A 24,911-nucleotide genomic window follows, 5' to 3' on the forward strand; every position below is an offset into this window, starting at 1 on the left:
GTCCAAATGTCTTTTGCATTTAAACATGTTGAAATTTTCTCAAAGATGCTTGGGGTTAAACTACAACGTTGAAATTTTCTCAAATATGCTTAGGGTTAAACTACAACACAATAAAATCATTGCTTTTGAGTTCAAGAAAAATAATTTTAAATCATTTTTACTACATTTTCTTAAAATAGAAAATCTCCTTTCAATGACATCTAACATGTCATAATCTATAGATTTGAGATAGGCAAAATGTTTTACATTCCAAGCTCCAAAATTCATTCCATAAAAAAATGGAGGAACTAGAGCGGATTGGCCTAACTCGAAATCCATTTGGATTGTCACGGATCTTTCCGTTGTAGATTTTAAATTAAAAAATCTCTTTAAGAGCCTTAACTTTGATACCAAATGAAATACCGGTGTGACAACCCAAGAGGGGGGTGAATTGGTCAATTAAAATTTTGGGCTTAATTAAATGGATTATTAAAATTAATTTACTAATTAAGCACTTATTAATCCAACCCTTATTCAAATATTCAAGATAATGAAATTTAGGGTTTAGATATTACTTTAAGCCTATTTTTTCTAACCCTTATTTTAATAAAACATAAATACAAGAAAGAGGTAGAGATTACCAATCACCAAAATGTGCAAAGATAAGGAGAGAAAGCATCCACAAGGCACAAGATTTATAGTGGTTCGGTCTATCACAAGACCTACTTTAATCTTCCAAGTTTACCTCCTTGGGGTGCTCCACTAAAATAATGAGATTCTTCAAAGGGCGAATCTCGAAGCCGTACACCCGACTCCTCCGATCTTCAAAGGGAACAAACCCTTTCTGCACAAAGCCTCGATGAGGGGACACACCCTATTACAACGTCTTCACCTTTCTTAACGGGCCGAAGAGTAGACCCTCACAACGTCTTCACCTTTGTTACCGGGCCGAAGAGAAGACCCTCAAATACAAATGAAGAAAATAAAAGAAAAACTCTCTTGCCTCTTAGATAGGCGAATTACAAACTTTAGATAGCTCACCAACACTCCAAGAAAAGATTTTTGCCTATGGAGTTCCTCTTGATAAAATGTGTAAATGCAAGATCAAAGAGGTTTAGATTTTGATAGAAGGTTTTGGCTCAAGGAAAATGGGATTTGATCTTTCTAAAATGTTCAAAAGCTTATTTAGATAGGTTTTAATGATCTATATATAGTGTATTTGAAAATATGACCGTTTGGGGGTAAAACTGTAAAAAACGGGGTTGAAAAAGTCAACCTGTGCAAGCCCCAACGACTAGTTTGTTCGACCGTCGTGGTCGACGGAGCCACCGCTGTCGCCCGCCCCTATAGGGCGCCATTTTTTATTTGTATATTTCTTACCGTCACGGTCGACCGGACAATGGTGGTCATCCGACGAAGACTTCCTGTTCGCTCAAATTTTAAGCTCAAAAACCTATCTCGGTCGACCGTCCCACGGCGGTCGCCTGCCCAAACCCATGACAAAATGGTTCTGTTGAAACAGAACCCATTTCGCGGTCGCCCGAATTGACCTGGTTGACTGGCCCGCTATTTTTCGTGACTGAAAATCCAACCATCTTGTCGCAGTCGCCCGGGAGACCCCCGGCCGACCGGCCCTGGTAAAAATTCCATTTTAACATTTAAAAATTAGGAATTTTGGGCCATGGTCTTTGGGCTTTAGTCCTAGGTTTTCAAACACATTTTTGAGTGTGTGTATGGTTTTCAAAGATATAAAAACTTAAGTATGAAAACCATTTGAAAACCTATTGAAAGTGCATTTTACATAAAATCAAGAGGACTCTAAATACATTTTAAAAATGATACCGTTGAGTCTTCTTGGAATGTATTCTCCCCTTTGCACTTCCTTGGACTTCTTCGGCTTGAGTGAATATCTTGAACTTAATTCGGCTCTTGTGACTTCTTCTCCAATCTTCAAATCATGTTGAATGGTACATGAGGTGTCACCATGGCATGTTCAACTCCAAGCTCCTTCTTGACACTTGCTTAGGGAACTTGTGGGATCTTCATGTTGAGCTTCTTGACTTGAACATCTTCAAATGAGGATGTTTCCAATGTAGGTGCAAGCTCTTGGTTTCTTTACTCCTTGATCCATAAGCTATGTGTTGAGTTGAGTTGTGTAATGGCGATTATGACAGGAAATCCTGTAAACAGCACAACACCTCAAAGCAACACATCAGTCTATAAATGCTAATCAATTTTATTTGCTAACATCAAAACAAGAAGGTAAGGTGAATGATTAGACCCATGTGAACCCTTGGGCTTGCAACCTTCCTCTTGGTTTGCCTGCTGGGATTTCAATCATGTTCAGTGCGTGATCCCATCGCCGTACCCACTATTCTTGCTTAGGGTTCATTACCCAAGTGACTGAGATAAGCCACTCCATGACACGTTTATGTAGGCAAGACTGGTGTTGGTTATGTACAGGAAGAGATGTCCAATCTCGACCCCAACAAGGATACTTTAAGGTGTGCAAAGAACCAGGATACCATACTTCCGCGCTCCCTAAGATCTATGAAACCTCGAGCATTGTGTTCCTACTTCGCTACCTAAGGAAGAATGTGTGCTAGATAATAAGCACATCACACATATTCAATCTGTTAATACCTAATAAATGTCATGAAATATTTCCTTTATTAATTTTAATGTCACAAGTTATACGAAATGTACTGGCTTTTAGGGCACTAACTCTGACAACGACCCCCTTGTTAAGGAACCCTCTCCCCTTAAGAACCAATTCATTCACCTGTACCAAGCAGCAAAGGTCCCCCACTAAGGAAATCGCCACGTAGATACCAAAGCAACTAGAACTTCCTCGACTCGAGGAAGTGGGAGGGCTTATATGTTGGATGTACTCGTATCAAATCCCACCTCCATCGTATTAGATCTCACGCCTGCCAGCTGCCAACCTGTCACCACCTAGAGAAATAGCGCATATCTCGTCACATCACTTTCCAGGATCTTACACGCATGGCCTGCAACGATGACGTCTTCAGCGATGTTATAGTGTCAAGTCACTATCACATCGCGCCCAGGAAATCAGAACCTCCATATGAAAGGGAACTCCATACTCACCCCATACTCAATAGAGGCAATCATCATCCATGCATATACTCCAGATCTCTCCAAGATTCTGCTCAATAACTCTATAGACCAACCGGGCTACCTCTCTCCGATAAACACATTCTTAGGTGTGCGTATCTGCCTCTAGCAAACTGTGATCCCTCGCCTCACCTACATTCACCTCTGCTTTCCTAGTACCTCAGTTTGACTTGAATGTCGAAGGGTTCCCCGGAGTTCCGACTCTGGGTGGTCATTAACATTTTTATCTTTGGATGTAAGTCACAGGTCGAGCCAGCATTCCCGCCACCAGAACCAAATAGAAGGCATGGTCGGCGCTTTCAGAATGTTCACACTCACGCACGGATCCGACCAGCATCACCAACCAATAATCTTCATCTTGGAAGCTAACTGTTGTCTTGATGTTCATGCATCACTTCTTTAATTTCTGTTTGATGAAAGCCCGCATGTTGAGAAAGATTGCAAAACTAAGCTACTTTGGCAAAATGCATATGAAATCAGCCATCGTAGATTGTCTATGTCGGAATACACAATTTTCCCATGCGGTGGAAGGGAAACACGGCAAGTCACACAGACCCTTTAGCATAGCAATCTTCAACAAATTTCTGTGAATTGAATTATAATTTTTAGTATCGTTTCTGAATTTGAAGAGAAAATCAATCTAAATTGGCATAGCAGAGCTGCAATTAAGAAGAATAAGGAAAGTCCCATCATGGGAATTAAGAGAAAGTGAACAGGCAATGTTTATTCCACAAAACAAGAAGATCCTTTCACGTTTCATTCTTGCTTAAATAGCACAACTGAATGATCTGTTATTGAAAATCCAATATACGTAAATCACATATAACCTTTCCTGCCTTTATTGAAGCACAGTAGTTACATTATTTCATTTTCTAATTTTGTACCAAATCTTGAAAACCATGAAGCCATTCAACCACAAGACATCTTCTAAGCCATGATTTACATTAATTTATTGAATTCCATGACCCAAGTCCCATAAACAGAACATATAGCTCTAAAACCAGAAAACCCGGCTCCCTTGGCCATGGTCTCAAACTCCTTTTCTGTCCTCTCTTTTCCTCCAGGATTGTGTGCCAACATGATCAAATCCTGATGGAAGACCGCATTTGCAATGACAGTACTCTCAGGGGCTACTGGGAGAACCGACTCCACAATAATCACCTTTCCAGAGTCCGGTAACGCCTTATAACAATTCTTCAGAAGTTTCAAACAATGTTCGTCGCTCCAATCATGTAGTATCCACTGCAAGTTTCATACACGTAATTTGTTAATCAAATTTTGGTTTCTTTCTGCAAAATAAGAATGGTAACAAGCATAGTTTTAGAACTCCTCCGCGTCTGTGTCGACTCCTTTTTACCTTGGCAGCGTTCTGCGTTGTGCCGCATTCACGTTATTCGTTTTGCCCCATAGAGTCAATAAAAACTCCTTTGACTCTTGCGAATTATGACTGCTCCAACCGAGTACTCAGTCACATCAAACGAGTACTCAAACCCATTCCGTACCGCACCCCATTTTTAAACACTGGTGACAAGCATTTTGGATGATCATGAAACTAATAACCATTAACCCCATGCTCTAGCCCTATTTTGCAAGATTCTGGTTTTAAAATTATAGAGTTCAAGATTGAGTTTGAATTTGGCTGAAGAATGAATTGGATTTGATAGGAAATTTAGACGAATGGTGTTGGCAAAGCTAATTGATTGTTGTCAATGTGCAAACCATCGATATGCAGGACAAGCAAATCAAAACAAGAATATATAATAAAGGAAAAGCAAAATTGAGGGATGCATAAAATACATCAATTTACATGGAAAACCCTTCAAGATGAAGAAACCATGGGGCAAGACCGAATAACAAACGAATGATCCATATCTTCCTGCCTAAGATGGTAAAACAAATTGCTATAAAGAAATGCATTGCATTTTTTAGGTTTAAATTGGACTTTATTTTTCCCACCATTCTTTACGCGTGTTATTCAAACACTGGACCATTCGACCCTACCAAATGTCAAAGACATTTTCCAAACCAACCTAGCAAAATACATAAATCATATACTCTAGCATACTTTGGAGGTAGACTTCAAAAGCACACCTGATTTTCTAAAGAACCTAAAATCTGAAATGTTGAAAAAACAAGAATGTGAAAAGTAGATTAATTCCCAAACTCCCTCCTCTCAATAATGGCAATTCAATCCTTACTTTTCTAATTAGTTTTTAAAGACCTCTAGGATAATAATTTTCCGTGCGGGTATCCATTAAAACTAGCAAGTCTCAACAACTAATTAGAGCATTAGTTACTAAAGTAGGGAGTGCCATTATAAAAAAAAGGGATTTGCTAGGCATTTTGAGGACCGGCTGTTGCATGAGAGTTTGGCCACATGGGCTCATATTTTGTCTTATTCATTTAATTCATGTGACTTGTCGTATGCATTTAATTCAGGTTTTATTAATTTCAATGAATAAGACAAAATATGAGCCCATGTGGTCACTCTCTCATGCAACAGCCGGTAAGTGAATTACCTTTTAGGATGGTCCGAAGCAAATCCCTAAATAAATGCGTGTGAATAACAATTTCTAGTAAAATACAGCAAAAACTCGTCCCTTGGTTCCACCAAAAGGAAAAAAAAAGTGGCCTCCTTCCAACGCAGAAATGAGCCATCTAGTGCTTTGTTCTTCAACTTAGTTATGATCAAGGTTTTAAATTTCGGTTTCGGAATGCGTTTTGTTCCTCATCCCACCGAAACCAAAATTTCAGACGAAATCTAACGAAATCATATTAAATAATATTTTATCTTGTACACAATTTCGATCGAAATTACCGGTTGAAATTTCAGGACAATATTAAATAAAGAACAAATTCTAGATTTTTTGGAGATTTCCCTTAAATTGGCTGAAATTTTGAAATTTCAGACGAAATCTAACGAAATCATATTAAATAATATTTTATCATGTACACAGTTTCGATCGAAATTACCGGCTGAAATTTTGGGATAATATTAAATAAAGAACAAATTCCATATTTTTTGGAGATTTCCCTTAAATTTCAGATCGAAATTTTAGGGATAATGAAAAGTTTCGATCAAAATTTTGTAATGTTTCAAGTTTATCCATTTTCGGTTTCGGGGTTGACCGATACCTGAAATTACAGTCCGAAATTTCGGACTTCAGTCCAAATCTAAAACCTGGGTTATGACACATGCGCAAGAAGACAAGAAAGTGGGTTCGAATCCCCACCAAATGCAAAACAAAAACTATGGAAATGACAAAATCGCGGGTCTCCTACCATACACATGGAATTCGGTAATGATCGTTCCTGTTTGCCACACTTTTTGTGCAAAATGGTGACCATCATTCTCCATCTGTGTGGGTGCGGTGGGCCCGGGGTAGCACATACGTATACAAGTTTACGTCCTCATTTTACATCCAATTTTACGGTGCACAAAGAAACACCCCGCAAATAATTTTAGAATTAAAATTTATTTCTAATTTTCTGTTAAAAATTAACCGTAAATTTGACAGGGTCCATTTTATTTCAAAAAGAAGCAAAAAAGGAGCAATACTCATTATTTTTTCTAAGAAAAAATGATTGCAACAAAAACTGGCTCATGAATTTCAAAAGTTTTTAGAACCCCAGACATAACATAACAGGTCTTGCTGTAACTCAATTGTGGAAAACATAACTTTACGACATCTATAAAATATAAAATGTTTCACAATCACACTTAAAGTTTATGTAATTAAGCCTATCATCAATGCAAATTGTTAGACCGAAAATCGGTAACAGGTACGACAGTGACGTAAGAGCGGAGCTGGATGACCCGAGGAGCTGAATCCTGAGGGACTGGAGTGAGGTGGGATGAAGTGGCTGAGTCCTGCTATGAAGGCTGAGTCCTGCACAGAGGCAAGCGAGGTCAGAAGACCAACCCGGGTTTTACTCCGGACAGGCCCTTCGACACTCAAGTCAGTATGAGCAGGAGTGCAGAGCTAGTCTGAGAGTTTAGGGTGGAGAGAAGGTTTTTCATTACCCATTGGTTTGAGCTTTGAACCCCCTTTTATAGAGGGAAACTCGATGACGTGTCCAGGACAGGTGGCGGCTTGCTACAGGCTGGAGTTCACCTACTCCAAGACAGGTGTCCAGGACAGGTGGCGGCCTGCTACAGGCTGGAGTTCACCTGCTCCAGGACAGGTGTACAGGACAGGTGGCGGCCTGTGATAGGCTGGAGTTCACCTACTCCATGACAGGTGTCAAGGACAGGCGGCGGTCTGTGATAGGCTGGAGTTCACCTATTCCAGGACAGGTGCGGCCTGTGATAGGCTTGAGTTCACCTACTCCAGGACAGGTGTCGGCCTGTGATAGGCTGCTGTTTTCACACCCCAGTTCTCCAAGTCATTGTAATGACTTGGGGAAGTGTGGTGAATTACATTCCTGAATGGGCAGAATCTGTTCGGAGATTTGCTGCAGATGAGTCCGGAAATGAGTCTTGAAATGAGTCCGGAATTGAGTCCGGAAATGAGTCGGGAATTGAGTCCGGAATTGAGTCCGGAAATGAGTCCGGAATTGAGTCCGGAATTGAGTCCGGAATTGAGTCCGGAAATGAGTCCGGAATTGAGTTCGGAAATGAGTTCGGAATTGAGTCCGGAAATGAATCTGTCCGGCCTGAAATGAGTCCGGAAGATGAGTCCGGCTTGGGTCGGACTGGTTTCTAACGACGCGCCATATCCAGCCCGAAAATGAGTCCGGAAAATGAGTCTGGAGATCTGTCCGACCTGGAAGTGAGTCCGGCTTGGCCGGGCTGGTGTTTAATAAAGCGTCATATCCAGTCCGGCTTGGGCCGGACTGACTTTTGTCGTTTTGTGAAACGCGTCATATCCAGTCCGGCTTGGGCCGGACTGACTTTTGTGATGGACGCGAGCATTATCTTCTGTCCGGAGGCCCTTAGCTTCTTGGAGATACGCGCGTATTAGCCCATACCTTCACCTCAAAGCGTGTGTCCATCATAAATGGAAGACACGTGGCACCAGTAAAACGTCCTCGAAATGTGTGCCCTTCATTGAATGCACACCGCCTTGGGTAAAAGGTTATAAAAAGAGGTTTTTACCTTCTCATTTTTCACTTTTCACTTTTCTCTTTTTACTTCTCCTCCTTCTCTGCTCTGCCGGTTCGGCTTGCATAGTGCGTGGTTGGAGTCGCGCGCGGATTTAGGAGCTTTCTACTCTGCCCGGTATTCTTCTCAGCCTTTCTCTCTTTTCTACTACATGTCTCATAACAGTTCTAGTCCGAGTCCGGCTCGGAGTCTTCCTCCAGTAGCTCAGAGTCTAGTCCAAATCAGAGTCCAGTAATGGAAAGTCCAAACGTTAGAGTAGAGATTGTAGATAGCGACGACGGAGAGAATCACGAGGAGGTGATATTGGATCTGAACGTCACTCCACTCCCAACGGGTAGTCTCCGAGCAGAAGGGAGTGTTGGTAGTGACGTCGCTGAGGCATCCACAACATTTCTTCCTGGCCGGACCGTTGAAGTCGTAGCTAGGGCCCGGATGGAAGCCAACCCTAGGTACAATATGCGGGCTCTTGTCGATGAGAACTACCTTGATGGGTCCATGATGAAGGATATTAGAGACAAGTACTGTGTGCCCCCCAGGTTTAGACTGAGGGCGGCGATAGAGAGAGATAGAGCTTGTAATGAAAGTTCGGATGTCTGTATCTATGATGAGTCGTTGAGGGCCGGACTCAGGTTCCCGTTGCACCCGTTCTTCACCGCGGTGCTTCGATATTACGGACTGGCCCCAGCCCAGGTTGCCCCGAACTCATGGAGGATACTGACTGGGTTTGTGTACCTTGTTCATGGTCGGCTGGAGAGAAGCGTGTCTGTGCCGTTATTCCATGCTTGTGCTCACCTGAAGAGGCATAAGGAAGGGGGCTGGATTTATATTAGCCAGCGCTCCTAGTTGAAAATAATCACTGGCATTCCCTCTTCAATACACACGTGGAAGAATAGGTTCTTCTACGTCGAAGATAGGGAATCCAGCGAGCCCTGGCCGGTTCCTCTAATCTGGAATGTCCCTGATACAACTGCACTGAGTCGTAAACCGTTTCTCGAGGGCGAAGATTTGAGAACGTTCGCCCTAATACGAGAGGAGGTGGAACGGGGAGGCCTTATTCACTGCGGGGACTTTTCAGGGGAAGAAGTTCTGGCCGGGCTCGGTCTTAGTACTGCGACTTCTGCACGTATGTGGCTAGCCTTGTTCTGAACTCTATTTGTTTTTCTTGCTTTTTGCTTCTGACTGCTCTGTTTATGTTCACTTGCAGAAATGAAACAACAATCAACAGTTGAGAGAATACGACAAGGGGCCCTTCCCAGGGCTCAGCAGGGGGCTCAGCAAGTGGCCCATCAGAGCCAAAAAAGGAAAGCAGCCGAGATGGCGAGTCCGGCTTACACCCAAGACACTGCGCCTCCACCGCCACCCAAAGGCAAAACCACGGTGAAACTGGTTGGTGCTTTTGGCAAAGGAGCGGGATCCTCGAAGTCGGGGGGGACGCCCGCTGGAGCCGGAGCCCGTCCTCCCATGGTGAAGATAGGGGACAACGTTTTTCGGCCCAACTGGGCCGTTCAGAAAAATGATACTGGCTTAGGCGAAAGCTGAGTAGCTGTTGAGATTCAGAGCAAATGTATTCTCAGCAAAGACAAGCAGCAGGTTCTCCACGAACCGCCAGCTACGGCCGAAGAGGCCGTATTTTCGTCACTTTATCAAGTAAGATGGTCAACGAACACGCTTACTTTCTGTCCGTCTCTTACTTCGCTTTCCTGTATTAACGCTAGCTTATTTGTATCTGTAGATTGGAGTGTACTTTAATGATCTTCAGGAGAAGAGTAAGAAATTCTCCGATGCAATCACGAAGTCAGAAACGGAGAATGGAAAGCTGGCGATGGAGGCTAAGGAGCTTCAAACAAGCATCGGACGGGGTGGAGGCGGAGAAGAAGCTGCTTAGGGAGGAGCTGACCCTTCAGAAGCAGAAAGCAGTTGAAGCCCTTAACGCTCAGAGAGAGAGAGCCAAGGAGAGGCAGACAGAGGCCATTAAGGAGGCCGTCGTAGAGGCCGTACAAAAGCGCGAGGACGAACTTTTTAGTTTGTCCAGTGAGGCCTACAAGATTGGATACTTTGACTGTCTCGAGCAGGTCAAAGCATCCAATCCGACTGCGACCTTGACCGGCCTGAATGTTCCTGAAGCCCCGACGCTCGTCGACGAGGAGCCGGTCACCACCGCTGGCGTAGTGGTTTCGGAGGAGGGGTTACAACGAGATGACAGCCACGAGGCCCCTTGAGTCATGTTATCTGATTCTTTTTGTAATGGTCCTTAGAGACCCAACTTTTGTAGCTGCTTTTTGAGGCTCTCATCTTTTGTAATGGCTTTTCGAGGCCCTACTCTTTTATGAACAGAAATCATACTTTGATGTTTTACTTGCTCTTCATCCGTCTGCTTCTGAATAGTAACATTGTTTGATCTCTTGCTATGGGCAGACATTTGAAATAAACTAACTTGCGAGTTTTCGAGTTTTGGTAAACTAGGTCTCCAAGCGTCAGATACCCAGGTTTAGAAAGCTAGGTTCCAAATAGATAATAAGTACCCAATTTTTGCGAACTGGGTTTTCAGATATAAGTACCCAAGTTTTAGTGAACTGGGTTTCGAGATGTAAGTACCCGAGTTTTGGCCAACTGGGTTTCCAGATATAAGTACCCGAGTTTTGGCGAACTGGGTTTCCAAATATAAGTACCCAAGTTTTAGTGAACTGGGTTTCCAGATATAGGTACCCAAGTTTTGGTGAACTGAGTTTCCAGATATAAGTACACAAGTTTTAGCGAACTGGGTTTCCAAATATAAGTACCCAAGTTTTAGTGAACTGGGTTTCCAGATATAAGTACCCAAGTTTTAGGGAACTGGGTTTCCAGATATAAGTACCCAAGTTTTAGCGAACTGGGTTTCCAGATATAAGTACCCAAGTTTTAGTGAACTGGTTTCCAGAGTACCCAAGTTTTAGCGAACTGGGTTTCCAAGCGGCGTTGGTTTTTGCATCCGGGCTGGTTCCGGACCAGGAGTGCGCTCCTGGTCTTTGCGGAGACGAGCCGTGGCGAACCAAGCAGCGAGTACCCAGTTTTAGCGAACCGGGTTTCCAAATAGCAAGTACCCGAGTTTTAGTGAACTGGGTTTCCAAAGTACCCGAGTTTTAGTGAACTCGGTTTCCAAGTTGCGTTGGTTTTTGTATCCGGGCTGGTTCCGGACCAGGAGTACGCTCCCGATCTTTGCGGAGACGAGCCGTGGCGAACCAAGCAGCGAGTACCCAGTTTTAGCGAACCGGGTTTCCAAATAGCAAGTACCCGAGTTTTAGTGAACTGGGTTTTCAGAGTACTCGAGTTTTAGTGAACTGGGTTTCCAAGTTCCGTTGGTTTTTGCATCCGGGCTGGTTCCGGACCAGGAGTACGCTCCCGATCTTTGCGGAGACGAGGCGTGGCGAACCAAGCAGCGAGTACCCAGTTTTAGCGAACCGGGTTTCCAAATAGCAAGTACCCGAGTTTTAGTGAACTGGGTTTCCAGAGTACCCGAGTTTTAGTGAACTGGGTTTCCAAGTTGTACGAAGAGATTTGCAAAAGAGCTTCTATCATTCACATTCAGCAGATATTTACAAAGTCACTTCCACGCCGGGTGGTCTACTACTGATAGTATTTTCTGAGGTCTTCGGCGGGTTCAGTCACCTATGCTTCGTCTCTCAGATCAAGTAGTTGAATCGGCAAGGATTCCGATGCATCTTTGCCTTTTGAGTGCCATGGCATAGCACTCCCTGGACTGTGGTTGATCTCCTCTGACCTCACCCACGCCGTTTGGCGTTATGAACTTCATTTTCTGGTGATACGCTGAAGTGACTGCACGAATTAGGTTCTGGCCTGGCCGTCCCAAGATAGCGTTATAGACCGAAGTGGCCCTCACTACCAGGAAGTTGACCATGGCGAAGGTTTGGCAGGGCGGCTCTCCGACGAGGACTAGGAGTTCAATCTGTCCCTCCACTTTGACGACCTCTCCTGAGAAACCGAACAGATCTGAGTTCGCCGGCCTTAAGCGGTCGTCACCTATCATCATTCTTTCCAAAGCATGATAGTACAAAATATCGGCCGAACTCCCATTGTCGACCAGGATTTTCTTCAACTCCCAGTTTGTGACGAGCATGGTTAAGACCAGGGCGTCGTCGTGAGGCAGTATCAGGTTGTCGAGATCCGCATCTGAAAAGGAGATCTCATTCTCCGTCCTCATCTTCTTGCTGCATGTGTGTACGGCGTTGACTCGGCGTGCATATGCTTTTCGAGCAGCAGATGACATGTCCCCAGCGGCGGGTCCGCCCATAATCGTGCCGATGACCCCCCTTGGTTGGGATCGGTGTGCTTCTGGTTGTGGACTGGATGGAGGGGGAGATTGGTCCTTCGCAGGGGGCGGCTACGACCGTCGAGGGTTGCGGCCCTGAGGGCTCTTCTCTCTGCGCTCCGGTTTGTGGCCGTCACTTCGGACGTACTTTTTCAAATAGCCCCGGCCAATCAACAGCTCGATTTCTTCCTTGAGCTGCCAACATTCGTCTGTGTCGTGACCGTGGTCCCTGTGGAACCGACAGTACTTTGATTGGTCCCTCTTATTTCCCTTGGAGATCATTCTGGTCGGCCACCTCACGAACTCTTCACTACTGATAGCAGCCAGTATGTGTCTCCGCGAGGTGTTGAGAAGGGTGAAGTTCTCTTCCCTCCTCTGCGGGGACTTCTCTTTTCTGGGGGCCTTGTCATCCCTACGCTGCCTAGTAGGGTTTTTATCCTCGGAGGTTCTCCTCCGATTTGAGTTCAGGGCCGCCAGTGTCTCTTCAACTGCTATGTACTCCTCAGCCCCGGCCATCAGATCCGCCAGTGAGTGCGGATTTTGGCGAGCCACTGAGCGGCAAAATTCGTTAGACCTAGCACCCGCGAGGAGCGCGTTCGTAACGGCTGAGGGATCTAGATTTGGCACTTGGAGTGCCTCCCTGTTGAAGCGGCTCACGAATACCTTCAGAGGCTCATTGTCCTCCTGCCGCAAGGCCATCAAGGATGCTGTTGTTTTCCTTGGCCTGCGGCTACTCATGAAATGGCGGACCAGATCATCCCCGTAGCCATCAAAGTTGCCGATGGAGTTTGGTTTGATCCTTGAGTACCAGTCTCTTGCGGCACCAGTCAGCGTCGTCGGGAATGCTCTACAAAGGAAGCCGTCTGACCCGCCGTGGAGAAGCATCATTGTTCTGAAGGTCTCCAAGTGGTCCACTGGGTCAGTGGTCCCGTCGTACTGTGGGACGGTTGGCATTTTGAATCCTCTGGGTGCTGGGGCACCCATGACGTCGTCGGTAAACGGCGTTCTGCTTGAGAACGCCCTCGAAGCGGGCCGGCTCTGATCCTTTGCCAGCTCTTCTATTCGGTGGTCCATTTCTTCCATCCTCCGTAGCATCGGATCAGCTCTACGGTCAGGTGACTTGCTTCTCTCCACCGATGGGCTCGCCGCAGAGCCGGACTGACTTTCCGGACTCTTTTGACGAGGCCGGAACTTCTCTTGCCGTGTGCAGTTTTCACAAGCTCGGGGCCTTCGCGGAGAATGGGATCGCAACCTTCGGCGGTGGTGAGGCTCCGTATACGCATGCCTGGCCCCGGAGTGATGGACTTGCTTTGAGCGGTGAGTCCGGTCTTCATCGTGGCGTGCTGCCTCCCCTCTGTGAATATTCGACCTTTCCTGTACAGGTCGTGAAGCTTCTGGGGGAGGTTAGGGAGGCGCTTGGACTAGCTGCTGGTATTGACCGACGAGGGCCGTCATCTGCTGAAAAAGGGCTTGAACTTCATCCGGAGTAGGTGTAGGATTGAGATGGTCCAAGCGAGCGGAGCTCTGCTCGGCTATGGCAGAAGCAGCCACCACCTGTGAGGCGATTCGCTCACTCCGGGTCCTGCGAGGTAACACTTTATCGGGCAGTCCGTGCAGTGGGTACTCGAGCAGTTCTCCGTCCTGCCATTTTGTAAGGGGATCTGAATAGCTTTTAGTTCGTGGTCCCACGTATGGCGCCAATCTGTTAGACCAAAAATCGGTAACAGGTACGACAGTGACGTAAGAGCGGAGCTGGATGACCCGAGGAGCTGAATCCTGAGGGACTGGAGTGAGGTGGGATGAAGTGGCTGAGTTCTGCTATGAGGGCTGAGTCCTGCACAGAGGCAAGCGAGATCAGAAGACCAACCCGGGTTTTACTCCGGACAGGCCCTTCGACACTCAAGTCAGTATGAGCAGGAGTGCAGAGCTAGTTTGAGAGTTTAGGGTGGAGAGAAGGTTTTTCATTACCCATTGGTTTGAGCTTTGAACCCCCTTTTATAGAGGGAAACTCGATGACGTGTCCAGGACAGGTGGCGGCCTGCTACAGGCAGGAGTTCACCTACTCCAAGACAGGTGTCCAGGACAGGTGGCGGCCTGCTACAGGCTGGAGTTCACCTACTCCAGGACAGGTGGCGGCCTGTGATAGGCTGGAGTTCACCTACTCCAGGACAGGTGTCAGCCTGTGATAGGCTGCTGTTTTCACACCCCATCACAAATCAATGCCACTAATTCAACGAAATAATAGCGCAGCAAACTAACCAAAATATTTTCTTTAGATACCATGGAAATTACAAATTTTATAGTTGTTTTCCTGGCATAATCATCATCGTTCTAGTGCTCTAGTAACCAAAGTGGGGACGCATATTGTCACAATTTTGGAAGGAAGTGGCATATTGGCCCCTTTTTTTCACTTGCTACTGTGGACTTTAGTGTATTTATGACTCCTCTTTTACACTAGAAGGGGCTGTCCCAAGCAAATAAAATGTGAATGTCTTTATATCATTTCCCTTTTGGAACCATATATCCCAAAAAATTTCCTATTTCTTATGGTCAGAATTTTAGAAATCAGCAAAAACTCACCTTCATGAAAATTGCTTCCGTGCTCGGAACTATAACAAACATATCTCCCCCAACATGCTCTACACCTGCAACCAAACCAAATATCCTCTGTTTACTCCAATACCAAACTTAGGGCATTTTAGGCAACCATGAAAAATATTCATTAGAATATTATTGGAGTTAGTTGTGAGTCATGGGCCAATAGGGAGACTTAGAGAGGAAGAGAGTGAGAGTGGCCTGAAAAACCCCTAAAAAAGGGAAAACAAATACATAATTTGAACTAGAGTATTTTTTCACCGTTTCTCTCTCTCTCTCTCTCTCTCTCTCTCTCTCTCTCTCTCTCTCTCTCTCTCTCTCTCAGTTTGGCCATGCTCAATCTCAATCCAACGGTTATCCTCATAGATGGGCAATTATCAAAAGAAGAATGATCCCACATGTAATAACCGTCAGATCAAAATTGGACTTGTATAAATTGATATCTTAAACAGAAAATATCTTCATCTAAGCAAGGAACCATACCAGAGTAAGGAGGTGCCTCAGCAATGACATGATGCAAATCAAAATTAATGCCCTTAATGTGGGGATACTTTGAAACAATCATGTTGAGGGTGGCTCCAACTCCACCCCCCACATCCACCAACACCTTCAGGCCTTCCAAACCCTTGTAGGTATTAAGAATCTTCTTCATGACTAGACTAGAATGATCTGACATTCCTTTATTGAAAACCTTGTTGAATCTGGGGTCGGTTCCATGATATTCAAACGCTGTCATTCCATAAGCCCTGTTGAAAGGGATCCCACCTTCCAAAACTGCTTCTTTTAGGTGGTACCTGTGCAAGAAACAGTACGGAGTATGGTGTAAGGGAATTCTGTACAACCGTACGATCATCTTTGATTGGACGATTTTCAGTGGTGGCTTTTTTCTTAAATTAGTGGGACCTTAGACTGAGATGATCCAGATCATTTATTTGTTGGCTGTGTTACCTCAAAGAAGCAACCTGTTTTATGAGTCAAATTGTTCTCATGAGCCCCACTAAGATGATGCAAACCATTCATTTGGTGACACCCACCATGGATGGCCATGCCCCAAAAGTCTCCCCATCAAATAGAAATTACCCTATGATTTGTACAAAAAGATGTCCACAAAACGGAGGGTAAGAATTATCTGATGGGGGAGACATTTGAGATACTCAATCCACGTGGGGTTAAAAAATAAATAATTTGGACCATTACAGGAACAGATAGCCATGCATTTGTATTGTTTGGAAAAATCAACATCAGAATAGGGAGAATGAAGCAAAATATTTATTCCACAGAAAAATATAAGGAATGAAAATCATATAAACACGTCATTAATTAGCTGTCGGTGGCTTTTAACAAAACTTTACCTATGATTTGAGTTATTTTCAAAAGACCATCTCTACTTTCAATATTTATAAGGGAGATGATTTTTTCACCCCTTAGGAGGGATACAGCCCCCTGTTAACGCGGTTTGATGTCAAAAAGCGTTGCCCACAATTCACGTAAAAGGGGGGTCTACCATCCTAAGGTGGGCTGAAAAAATCATCTCCTTATTTATAAAAGAGCACGCATGGTTTAGTAATATTTTGTAGAACACGGATCACTTGGGGTAAATTTTTAACAAAGAATATCCACCACAATTGGCCTCATTCAATCAATTAGAAAGGAGACTCCAGCTGGAATTTTTCGAAATATTACTGAATTATGGGCGATCATTTATAAGAAGTTTTGTAGGAAGTCAAAAGTACAGTTGGGCACACCTATTCGGATGATGTGAACCATTCTGGGAAATTAGATATATTTTGGTCTGCCAGAGAGAATTATTTGGTTCTTGCATCCAAACTAATTTCCGTAATACACCTGAACAATAACTTACTATTTGGTTCTTGCATCCCAAATAATTTCCATAATACACCCGAACAATAACTTACGGATTTCATAATTCCTAACAGCAAATTGATTCCTTTTTTTTTAAACTTTAACTATATGGTAGGATCCAGTCTTTCTATTATGTAGTAAAGATTGGAAGATGATTTTTTTCGCCCCCTTAGGATTATGCGCCCCCTGTTCACGTGATTTGTGCAGACTTACGCTTTTTTACGTCAAATCATGGGGGTGGGGGGGAGGGGGATTAGACCATATATCTTCAAAAAAAAAAAAATGTACACGCCCGATCGCAATTTAATTAATTTCCCTTTTTTCAAGTAGCGAAAAAGATGAGAACTAGCCTTCTACAAATATGCCAACCAATAGGTCTTTCACAAAAAGACCTTTTTGAAATCTATAAGGGCACGTTTGAATGCCGAGAAGATTTTGATTTGGATTTCTCACATTTGCAGCCCTTTTTGCATTGTAATTTGGGTCGGATCAAATTCTTGGATTTCTAATTCAGCAGCTGAAAGTGAAAAAAATCAGATTTCTAAATTTGCTGTGGAAATAAGAAATTGGAAATCCGATCTGGCAGTTTCGTTCACCCCCTTTGCTCCTCAACCTCTCCTCTCCACTAGTAAGTACCCCCTTCCCTTTCTCTCTCAACCTCAACATGAGCTGGCAGATCTATTAATTTTGCACTCAAAACTCAATTCCAAATCCAAATACAAAATCTGAGGTATCCAAACGGGCCCTAAAAGCATTTTGCAGTTTTGATTAAATAAGTGTTAAAATGAAGATTAGACACTTTATTAAGACAAGGGAGTGCAGATATCACAAGAATTTATACCGTGGACACGCACGTGCAGCCCCAAAAAGGTGTGGCCCACATTATTTGGGTGATCTAAACTATTCATTTGTTGGGACCTGCCCTAGATAGGTAATGCCTTGAAAATCCTCTCCATAAGACCAGCAAACCCTTTGATCCGTGTAGGTTTCTATATTGTGCCATTCATTTTGAACCACCACAAAAACTAAAATCCTACAAAGAAGGTTTTTTGGGCACACCCTATCCACATAAGGGCCCATAAAACGAATGGTCTGGATCACCCAAATAATATGGGCTCCACTTTTTTCTTTGGGCCATACACACCCAAAATAATATTCAAACAAGAAAGTAGGAAAGTTTCAAGTGGTTCACGTGAATGTCATGGAAAGTGTGAAGCGTACCAGCTCTCCATCAGGACCCTGTCCTGATTCATTAGCACCAAAGGCGAAATTGACACACCATCTTCGTTCCTAACGAGGAATTTACAGACTGGTGCAAGGCCATACAATCTCTCCAGGTTACCATCTTCATGCCTGATGAGAGAGCATGTAAGGATCGAATAACTAGCCAGTAGGCGTAGGATCCGATCGAGCATGGTGGCTGCATCTGGGTTGCGTATGGGGAGCTGAGATGCGATCTCTGAAGGAGAAAGGTAGGCCCCTTGGCCTGCTTTGGCTATGAGCTCTAGTACCTCAAGCTCTATGGCTGCCTTCAAAGCCATTGGGAAGACTGAGGCACTGGCCAATTGCATGGCGAACATACATGCTTCTTCATCTTCGTTGGAGTTTTTTGGCTGGTTGAGAGTGGAAACCATGTTGGGGTTTTTTTTGTCTAGTGGAGAAAATTGGAAGGGTGGTTGAAATGGAGATTGGGATGAGCTTTGGTGGCTTTTTAGGAGAATATATATGGGAGTTTTCGGGTCACCCACTTCGCATGCCGGACCCACCCTTTGAAGAAAATTGGTGCAACATCCTTTTTATCTAGAATGAACGCATCTAAGGTGGGACTGTCGGGACTTCCCTTTTCTTTGATGTGTTTTTTCACGATAGTCATGGTTAGCTAATCTTAAGAGGAAACGTGTTTTATAAAATGATTGAAGTGAATGTTTTGTTTACATTTAGTCCATGTTTGGTACGATAATTTTTTTTTCCATGGAATACTTGTCTAATCAAGTGGTAGGAGAGGATTGGGAAGAAGGGGTGCAACTCGAGTACCTGAATCAAGGAACCATTTACTCAACTCGAACCTGACCTGAACCGAGTTCCAACCCGATGAGGTTCAACCCGACCTGACTCGAGTAACCCTTTTTTTCCAACCCGACCCGACTCGAGTTCAACCTGACCCAACCCGACTTTTAAGCATACTAAAAAAAAATGATAAAAAAAAAATACTGGGTTATACTTGCGTCAACCCCAAGCCCTCAACCCAAGCTCGATGCGAACTCAAACCGGGTTGGTAAAACTCAACCCGAACCCTACCCAAACTCAACCCAGCCCAACCTGACTTTTTTTGGGGTTGAACCTGACGGGTTTGGGTTGTACCCGACCCGAGTTGCATCCCTAGGTTGGAGGAGTACACTTGAGAGGGTGAGAAGTACTGGTCGAAAAACAGGAAAATATTAATCGTCTTTCGAGTGGAGTTTATTTTCTTTCGAGTGGAGTTTATTTTCCCTGTTTCCTTTTTCTTACCCACTCCCCGCTTAGACTGTTTCGTCTCTCCCTTTCCGGTCCCATCTCACCACTTGATTAGACTAATATTTCATGGAAAAAAAAATTCATTGTTGCCAATCATGGTTGTAGCTTTTTCCAGGCTCTATTAATCTAGTTTATTACTGTATTTTTTTAGGAAAGTACTTTGAAAGTGGCTATTTTGACAATTTATCTTGATTGGACACATGCCAATGAATTGATATGGGTAAAAAATATTTTCAAAGGAAATGAATTCTAGATCAAGCCTTGTTTTATTCCTTAAAAGGATTGTAAATGACTTGCCATTGCCCAAATGAGGTGTTAGGGGTAAAATCAGCATACACGGTACCGACCCTCAAATCCATCCTTCGTCATTTGACTAAATCCCGCTGACCTCCACAAGCAGCGCTCCTTAACGAACCACACCCATAAAACTATGCCTTCACAGGAGGTTCATAGGTCGTTTTTTGCACGGAACTCCACCAGATCAACGAACCAAACTTCGATATGGTTCACGCCGCGCTTCGCCACGCCATTCGGGATAGGGACATGAAAGTAGCCCTGAATGTCAACCCTCCTCGAGACCTTCAAGAACTCATGGCCACCGCGGATCGGTATATCAATAACGAGGAATCTTTTGTCATAGAGAAAGAGTTGGAAAGTACTCGAGGAAGTGAGAAGCAGAAAGACGATTTCAGATCGGGACCAAGCCACAAGCAAGCACGACACAACGACCGCCAGATTCGTCGTGCCCCTAATCCCCATCCTGAAATGGTCAACTATACCCCGATGAACACCACCGTGTCGAATATCCTGTACGAGATTCGAAATAAGTAGCATGTACATTGGCCCGAGAGAATGTGAAACATGGGGAAGGGAAGCAATTCCAGTAAATATTGTCATTTTCACCAAGATCATGGGCACACCACCGACAACTGTTTTCATCTTAAGAACGAAATTGAAAGACTCACAGGACTCGGTCGGATCGATCGTTACCTCCAAAACCCTCCGAGAAATCAGCAGCGACCCAGATCCGAAGTACAACGACCGGACGAACATCGACGTTCACCTGGTCTCCAAGCAGAGGGTACCAGACCAAGAACTTTGGATCAAGAAGAGGCACCCAAGATCACTGGGAACATCGATACCATTTACGGTGGTCCTTCTTCTGGTGGACTGACCGTGGAAGGATGCAACCGATATGCTGGGCAGATCAATTCTGTGGAGACCTCCTCGAAAAAGTCAAAGTCAGATTCAATGCCTATCACTTTCACTGAGAAAGACTACGAAAATATAGACCGGCAGCATGATGATGCTATAGTCATTTGACTCGCTATCGCCAATTTTAATGTAAGTCGAATTCTCGTAGATATTGGAAGCTCTGTCAATGTTCTCCACCACGATACTTTTGCCAAGATGCACATCCATAAAGAAAGGCTGGAACCGGTGGATTGGTCTATTTTTGGATTCTTCGGAGCAGAGGTAAAAGTGCAGGGCAAAACCAAACTCCCCGTCACATTTGGAACTTACCCTGCTCAGCAAACCATCATGCAAACCTTCGTGATAGTCTGCATCCCCTCTGCCTATAATGGTATCATTGGACGGCCAGCGCTGAATGAATTGGGGGCAGTGGTTTCCACTGCCCACTTGAAAATAAAATTCCTCACAAAAGTCGACGTCGGAGAAGTCATCAGCGATCAAGAGAAAGCTCGCGAATGTTACGCCACCCTGCTAAGAAAGAGAAAAGCCGCCAAACAGACCTTCTCGATCGGCGGCCCCGACCCTCGAGTCGAAATAAAGCAGGGATAACCGGTTGAGGAACTCATAAAGATCCCCCTGTTTCCAGGATCCGACGAACAAACCATTCAGATAGGATCTCTCTTGACAGGTAAGGTTAAAACCGAACTTGTCAATTTCTTGAAAGCTAATTCGGATATCTTCGCCTGGTCCGCATCAGATATGCAGGAAATTCCCTCCGATGTAACAGTCCACAAACTAAATGTGGACCCAAGTTTCAAGCCGATCAAGCAAAAGAAACGTAATTTCACCGTCGAAAGACAAAAGCACATCAAAGAAGAAGTGGATAAGCTTCTTGAGGCCAAATCCATAAGGGAAATTCGTTACCTGGAGTGGCTCGCCAATGTGGTGATAGTCAAAAAGTCTAACGGAAAATGGCGGATTTGTATAGATTTTACTGATCTTAACAAAGCTTGCCCTAAGGACTGTTACCCGTTACCAAGGATCGATCATCTCATCGACGCAACCGCCGGACATGAAATGCTGAGCTTCATGGATGCCTTCGCCGCCTACAACCAGATACAAATGTACGGACATGATATTCCGAAAACATCCTTCGCCACCGACCAAGGATTGTTTTGTTATGAGGTCATGCCCTTTGGCCTCAAGAACGCCGGCGCCTGTGGACCACGATCCCGAGGATGGTGAGCGAGGGATACGAGATCCCACGTGAGTCCTCTAAGATCTCCACAATGTGAAGGAGAGCTCTACCAAAGAACTCTCAAAATGATGCCACTCACAGCATGGGTGGCGATATAAATGAGATACTTCTTGATTCAGGGACTAGCCAGGAACCAAGATGTACCTATAACAAAGAAGAGTCTCCATCCAAGGAAATGGGCCCTGGATCCCATACAATACTCTGTCGCAACGAATAACCAGAGATACAAAGTCCGTGCCTGGTGACGAATGAGGAAGATCCGAAGAGCACCCCCAATTCGCCCAAGTGCGAGCACCTGGTCTCTTATGCCATTTATTATTAAGTTTGAAGAGTTTTAGGCGAAAATCAGATGAAATGGGAACGAGTATCCCCGAGAAAACGTCTATCTAAGCATGCACGACCCGGGGATGGGCAAAAGAAAATAAACATCCAAATCCTAACTCACTGCATCTACTCCTAACCCATCACATGTAGGAAAGTAATAACATCCGCATGCACAGCTACAGCTAAGCAAGTGTAGACACCCCCATTTTGCTCTGCTGTAATCAACAAAGAAGTTAGTGTTCCGCTGTCGGTTTTTCAGTGTTTTCTATTCCCGTGTCCGCCTCGTATGTTTTCTCGATCTGCCGATCATTTCCGCAATGTTCCGTATTTTTCTCTTCGCTAAGTGTTGAGAATGGTTATGCAGAAGAATCCAAGCTAGGGGAGAATTCGGACCCATTCGGTGGGCCCGCATTGAGCATTTATTGAAATTTGGACCTGTTTGATGGGCCCACATTGAGCATTTGGATTAAACTGGGATCGAGAAAGTTAGCCTATGTAAGAAATATTCAAGTTATCTGCGGAGTTTATCATGGATATTAACGATCAAACTTTATAAGAGGAATAAGTGTGCCCAACATGGAATGGGGTTCACTAGGTTGAAATAAGCGGACCAGCCTAATTTTGATTAATGGATTTCATGGAAAATTCAGCGAAGGAGTAGGCCGCATTTGGTTGAGGGATTTAAAATGGAATGGCCCACTAAATATGCGTAGGGTCCACCCGAGGTAATTCAATCTTATTCTTCGGGGTCCGTATTTAAATCTAACGGAAAAGATTTGTGGGCCACCAATTAAACAATATGGAGTGATTTAAGAGGTGGTGTAACCGATCCGCATTGCAGCCTATCAATTGGACGGCCGAGATCAGCTTGCGACAATGAATTAGAAGAACGAATCATTTATTCGGTGGCCCATTAAAATGGATGGTTTTGATCGTCCTTGAGAAATGATTTGAGGGTACGGCCAATAGAAGTTGCAACCCTTTAAATGGACGGCTTAGATTCCCTTGTGAAGACAGTTTTCAACATAATCCATTATGTTATGGCCCAATCCAATTAAGCGATTCGGATCATCTTATGGAGATAATTTCAAGGGTGCAACTCATTTACGTTGCGGCCAAATCAAATGGACGGTTTGGATTATCATGAAAATGATTAGGTGGGCATGATCATCGGTTGGATGGTTTGAATCCTCTCAAAGAGGTGATTTTGGGTGCAACTAACTTATGATATGACCCACCTAAAACCAAGTTGAATTGGTCTCTTAAACTCTTGATCGTCCACCTGCGTTTTGCCAATTCTTCTTCATTGTTAGCATCCTTAGCTATTAAAGAGAGTTTCTAATTATGATGGACATGTGAATATCCTTATTTATGGCATGGAATCTGATGCATGGGAATTGTGTTAATGCATAGGAATTGGCTTTCTATCTTGCTATAATGAAAAAAGAGAATCGTCAATATGAGATGGAAACTTGCCGTAATGGGAGGGCTAAAATGGAAAGCTAAAACATGACCTTAAATGCAAAGGTAAGGTTGCTGTTCAGGAGGGGAAAGCTTTCGATGAAAAGAAAAGAGGCTCTGATAAAAAAAAAAGGGAGAAAGATAAAGGATCGGATTGGGCTCCTCATCTTCTCAGTTAAAAGAGCCGCCCCTCTCTAACTTTCGTCTGCTCTCTCTCAGCAGCAATCTCCCAGCAGAGTCGCCAAATTGTGGGACCCGATCCCGCGAGAGGGTGGGGCGCGGGCCGCCACGCTCCCTCTTGGTCTCTCGTACCCACGCGATTGGCGTGTGCATTTTTATTATTGATTTTAATTCATCTTTTATGTGAACTTGGGATCACTAAAGCAATCCGAATTCTACACAAAAGAGAATGACAGAGTCGCCACCTAGATGTGGGATCTAGGACCCATAACTAACCAGAAATCTAGACTCGCTACCTGGTTACGAGAATGAAAGGTATGGGGAGTTATCCACCACATGCACCATTCCTGCCCGATAATCAGTCTTCAATTCCAAAAGTTAACTCTTTTAAATTTATTTTAAATGGCTCATTCAACTCTTTGTTAATGTGCGAACTATGTGACATGCATCCTATGATCTAATTTCAATGTAGATCCTAAATGTGTATCTTGATTTCTTAATTTGTTTGAATTCAATCTAAGTGAAAGTTCTCCTAAAATTCTAATTTCATGGAAAAATCCTAAGTGATTTAATTAAGCATTTAAAAGAAAATTAATATACAAAACCCCACAATTTGTTGTGGAGTCGACTCGCGGTTGGTATGCCATCAGACATCCAAGCTGCCTACGTACCCAAGCCTCACTGGGATCAGAGTCGACGTAGTTCGGTGTACCTAAGCTAATCTACATATGCCTAACTCAACTAAGACACCGACCTAGACTGATTTGACTGTTTCAACAGTTTTAAGAGGAGTTATTTAATTCAAGTTGAGGATTTTATTATCCTAAGATTTCATCTAAGATCCTATATGATTCTTATCTAAATGCAAGTTGTTCCTTAGACTAATGCAGGTTAGCTTACATCCTAGTTTACTAGGCTTGTCCTAGGGAAAGATGGGGTGACTAGTGTGACTAGACCTATGGCACGGTTGCTATACATAGCAAACGTCCATGATG

General features: G+C 44.1%; 1 protein-coding gene across 2 annotated transcripts; it reads right to left on the reverse strand.

Moving 5' to 3' along the window:
• Positions 1-3,821: 3,821 nt before the first annotated feature.
• On the reverse strand, positions 3,822-18,738 carry LOC143885356 (caffeic acid 3-O-methyltransferase-like). 2 transcript variants are annotated; one of them, XM_077389482.1, is made up of 4 exons: positions 18,207-18,733; positions 15,606-15,916; positions 15,108-15,172; positions 3,822-4,359 (listed from the first exon to the last, which is right to left on the reverse strand). In XM_077389482.1, exons 1-4 carry the CDS (start codon positions 18,617-18,619, stop codon positions 4,057-4,059), a joined length of 1,092 nt encoding a protein of 363 aa, XP_077245597.1. In that variant the 5' UTR covers positions 18,620-18,733; the 3' UTR covers positions 3,822-4,056. The 2 variants fall into 2 exon arrangements, with proteins under 2 accessions (XP_077245597.1, XP_077245598.1); XM_077389483.1 differs by lacking the exon at positions 3,822-4,359 and adding an exon at positions 6,864-7,007 and having other exon boundaries at positions 18,207-18,738.
• Between the last annotated feature and the right edge of the window lie 6,173 nt (positions 18,739-24,911).

Source organism: Tasmannia lanceolata, unplaced genomic scaffold (assembly GCF_043159265.1).
Source record: "Tasmannia lanceolata isolate RefF3 unplaced genomic scaffold, GAP_Taslan_0.1 ptg000008l, whole genome shotgun sequence".
NCBI lineage: Eukaryota > Viridiplantae > Streptophyta > Magnoliopsida > Canellales > Winteraceae > Tasmannia > Tasmannia lanceolata.

Excerpts from the sequence above, each read along its gene's own strand:
- LOC143885356 (XM_077389482.1), bottom strand. The coding sequence starts at position 18,619 with ATGGTTTCCACTCTCAACCAGCCAAAAAACTCCAACGAAGATGAAGAA. Across the intron at positions 15,917-18,206 it reads AGGGTCCTGATGGAGAGCTG|GTACCACCTAAAAGAAGCAG; the intron begins GTACGCTTCACA and ends TTTCTTGCACAG. Across the intron at positions 15,173-15,605 it reads TGAGGCACCTCCTTACTCTG|GTGTAGAGCATGTTGGGGGA; the intron begins GTATGGTTCCTT and ends GTTTGGTTGCAG.